We start from the raw sequence: 4,124 nt of genomic DNA on the forward strand, positions 1-4,124 counted from the left end.
TTAAATAAGCGGCATGCACAGACTCCTATTTTTCTTCATAATTTCAAACTAACACTACCCCCGTTCGCCCTCTATCCACAGCACTCTCTCTTCCTCCGCGGGTATATAGCATATCATTTTTCGTATCATAACCTGTTTGAGCGGTCCTTAACTATTCTCACACTTCATTGTTAACCTCAAAGTTTCTGCCCATATGATATTACTGGATGATTGGAATGATTGTGTGCTTTTATTTCAACAACGGTGACCTCCCATTCACGATTGTAGTGCACGGCCGTATGCACTCCGACCCATTTCATTCCAATGTATATTTCCGTCTCATCATCAGGGTTCCCTATGAGTAATTGACCAATATAAACATACTCTTTACATACTCTAAGGCCTGACTGCCGATCATGGATTCTTGTTCGCTTGACAGGTTATTCAACATTCTTCTTCTTTCTGGGGTTTTACGAGTCAAAACCAGTTCTGATTATGAGGCATGCCGTAGTGGAGGGCTCCGGATTAATTTTGACCACCTGGGGTTCTTTAACGTGCACTAGAACGCAAGCACACGGGCGTTTTTGCATTTCGCCTCCATCTAAATAGGGTCGCCGCGGCCGGCATTCGATCCCGCGATCTCGTGCTCAGCAGAGCAACGCCTTAGCTGACTAAGCCACCGCGGCGGGTCAGATTGTTCGACATTGCCTTTGTTACCCTCCTTTCACACTTTCTCGGTTAAGGTTGCTGAAACAGGACAATGTCATCGGCAATCTGAAGGTTGTTGACATATTCGCCGTTGACCACAGCCCTCGATCCTCCCCAGTCGGATTGCTTGAATACTTCTAAGCATTCAATTAGTATAACTGGAGAGATTCTGTCTCCTTGCCTGACCATTTTCTCGATAAGTATTTTTCCACTTTTCTTGCGGCTAATTAAAACATGTAAAGCCACAACTATCACTGAGGCAGAGTCGACGCCTGAGAGAGAGAGAGAGAGAGAGAGAGAGAAAGCACTTTATTTGCACCCGTCAGAGAGTATGGGTGATCGGGGTGAGACGCAGCTCCCCCTTTCACCGCCTACCTCCCCCCTAGACGTCGACCGGAATCAGTTGGCTTCCAGCGGCGGCCTGGGCTTGACAGATGGCTTGTTTTTGGGCATGTTCTTCCTGGCTATGAAGGGAGGATTCCCATGACTCTTGGTTCCCATGTAGACCGTTTAGCGCTGGGCAAGCCCAGAGCATGTGATTTAGGGTCGCTATGCCTTCACAGTTTTTGCATTTCGAAGAGTGCACCTCAGGATGCCATTTGTGTAGGATATACGGGTTTGGGAAGGTACCGGTCTGCAGTTTTCACCAGATTACTTCTACCTTCTTTGTGAGAGATCTATGGGGGGGGGGGGGGGGAGGAAGGGTTCTTCTGCCCATTCTATAGTGTTGAAGAATTTCACTGTATGTGGTTAAGACTCGCTTTTTGGACAGGGAGTAGTATGCCTGCGCTGGGGCCCGGTGTGTAAGTCCTCGGGCGACCTCGTTGGCGATCTCGTTCCCTGTGAGTCCACTATGAGCGGGCGCCCATATTAATCTAATTAGGTCATTGGGTACGTTCTCCTTGCCTTCTTGCAGAATTTTGGCGGCCTCTTTCGACACCTTACCATAGGCTTTGATTGCAGTTTTAGAATCGGTGATGATTATTCTGGTTGATGGGTTTGTGATTGCCAGGGCAATCGCCGCCATCTCTGCCTCCTCTGGTGAAGAGTGTCTCACGCTACAGCTCGAGATTAGCTCGCCTTTGTCGCTTACTACTACTGCAGCGTAGTGCCCTTCTGGGTACTCTGCCGCATCGGTGTACACTACTCCTTGTTTTTGGAGGAGGGAGCTTTGGAGTCTTTGGACTCTGCTTCTCCTGCGTTCGTCGTTGTATATTGGGTGCATGTTTCTTGGGATGGGGTGTATTCTTAACCTGTTGGCAATTTCTTTGGGGATGGCGGTTATCCCCTCTCGCGAATCTGGATTCCGGTAGCCCAGTTTCCTAAGAATGGATCTGCCCGTTTTGCTGCCGGTTAGTCTGACATATTGTGCCGTGAGTTACGCCTCGCACATTTCATCTAGGGTGTTTGAGACTCCTAGGTTGAGGATCGTCTCCGTTGATGTGCACGCTGGTAAACCTAGGGCGGTTTTGACACCTTTCCTGATGAGGATGTCTACCTTGTCTGTCTGTCTCTGCTTTAGTTGTTTTTAAGTACGGGATAGCGTAGGTGATTCTGCTAATGATGAAAGAGTGGACAAGTCTAAGTAGGTTTGCCTCCTTCATCCCCGCGTTTTTGTTTGCTATCCTCTTGAGGAGCCTGCAAGTTTGGTTGGTCGTGGCACCTAGTCTGTTTACTGTTTCGGTGTTTCTCCCATTTTCTTGTATCCACATACCCAGTATCCTGATCTTGTCCACCCTTGGGACCGGGGTGTTGTTGACCAGGAGCTGGATATTGACGTGCTGCTTGTTCATGATTAGCATCTCCGATTTTTCCGGCGAGCATTTTAGCCCTATGGGTCTCAGATAGCTTTCCGTTTCCCAGATTGCCCTTTGTAGGGTGTCGTCTATTTGGCTATCGCTCCCCCCTCTGTCGACCCAAAGAGTGAGGTCATCAGCGTAGAGAGTGCGGCAGAGGCCCTCTAGCTTTCTGAGTCTTTCTGGCAGCCCGATCATTGCAATGTTAAAAAGGGTAGGGGATAGCACCGATCCCTGTGGTGTTCCCTTGTTGCCCAGCCTAATGTTGTCTCTGATTGTGCCCCCGATTTCTATGTTCACTGTTCGGTCCGTGAGAAATTGCGGACACGTGTGCTGTGTGAAGGCAAATATGGAAATTACACATAAATGAAATAATTATTGAGTTGTCAGCCATACGCCGCAAGCACCCCGGTCTTTATATGAAGTTCGTTCAGTATTGCAGTACAATGCGTACAATATGCACTTACACCGCTAAATAGATAGAAATGTCGTAGCTTTGTCCAAACTGTGCGCCACCGGGAGAGCGCACAGGACAGCATAATTCGAGCGACGTCAATGCTGATCTTGCTGATACGATGCGTTTTAGTGACCCCGCTTAGCGTCGGGTACGCTCCACATTTTTCATTTCACGATACCGGGCCACTGTGACAGGATTTTTCGCGCCGTCATGTTGGCCTGACTACTGCGCAGCCGCGGAGCAACGTAGGATTATTGCGGCTGGACGAAAATTCTTACGCTGGAGTCACAAACGCCTATGAAGGATTTCTTAGGTGAGAGTAAGTGAGAGGCGGAAACTGTAGAAAGAACACCGCAGGAAGCGATTGAAAGACGTGAGTGACCTCATTTCGACCAAGACTCAGGTTAGTCTGGTGTTTAGAATAGGCATATCCGGCCAATCATAGGAAGGCGATGGCTGTCGTCTGCTGTCGCCTTCCCGCCCCCCCCCCCCCCCCCTTGGGGTTAGAAGTAGAAAGCGTCGCTGTAAAGTATTGTCACGGGTATAAACTATTTACAGAATGTATTTACAGGAGATAGACAGCAGCTGAGAACACAGAGAGATGATGATGATATCCTCAGCACATGGCTTGTACCCACTCCGGGGGATTGGCCAAGAATTGGGCACCTGAACTTTTAGATACGGTTTTTGAAACTACTGTTACAGTGCAATTTAGTAATCAGAACAGACAGAATAATTTTCCTATACTGCACTTTTTATAATATAAATGTCATGCTATATCTCTAGTTGTAAAAGTATGTATTTAAAATTTCATTCTTTTAGTTGATTGAATGAAACTACAAACGGCATAAAACATGTCCCTGTGGCTAAAGCCGAATACCGAGGCACCGAAAGAGAGTACTATTTCTGATGTTAAATTTACCCCTAATTTAGCGAGCGGAATTTCAAGAAGTCTTTTTCTTTGTAATTTATACCGGCGACATATTAAAAAGTAGTGTTCTATGGTTTCTATTTCTAGACAGAATGGACACAGCGGCGATATCGCCAGACCAGCCCTGTGTAAATATAGGTTTAATGGTGGGACACGGCAGCGTAATTTTGTGATTATTACTTCCGATTGTCTTGATGGACACCAATGTATTTTCCACGGAAATTTTAGGTGTTGAAATTCAGTCCATGATGTT

At 47.1% G+C, this 4,124-nt stretch overlaps 1 protein-coding gene across 1 annotated transcript in view; it reads right to left on the bottom strand.

Moving 5' to 3' along the window:
• The window catches only part of LOC125945747 (uncharacterized), a 13,970-nt gene extending 11,481 nt beyond the window's left edge, over nt 1–2,489 (bottom strand). Inside the window, exon 1 of the mRNA XM_049668020.1 lies at nt 2,402–2,489. Coding sequence (XP_049523977.1) covers nt 2,402–2,489 — 88 coding nt within the window. The remainder of the gene's footprint in view (nt 1–2,401) is intronic.
• Nucleotides 2,490–4,124: the final 1,635 nt, after the last annotated feature.

Source organism: Dermacentor silvarum, chromosome 5 (assembly GCF_013339745.2).
Source record: "Dermacentor silvarum isolate Dsil-2018 chromosome 5, BIME_Dsil_1.4, whole genome shotgun sequence".
Lineage (NCBI taxonomy): Eukaryota > Metazoa > Arthropoda > Arachnida > Ixodida > Ixodidae > Dermacentor > Dermacentor silvarum.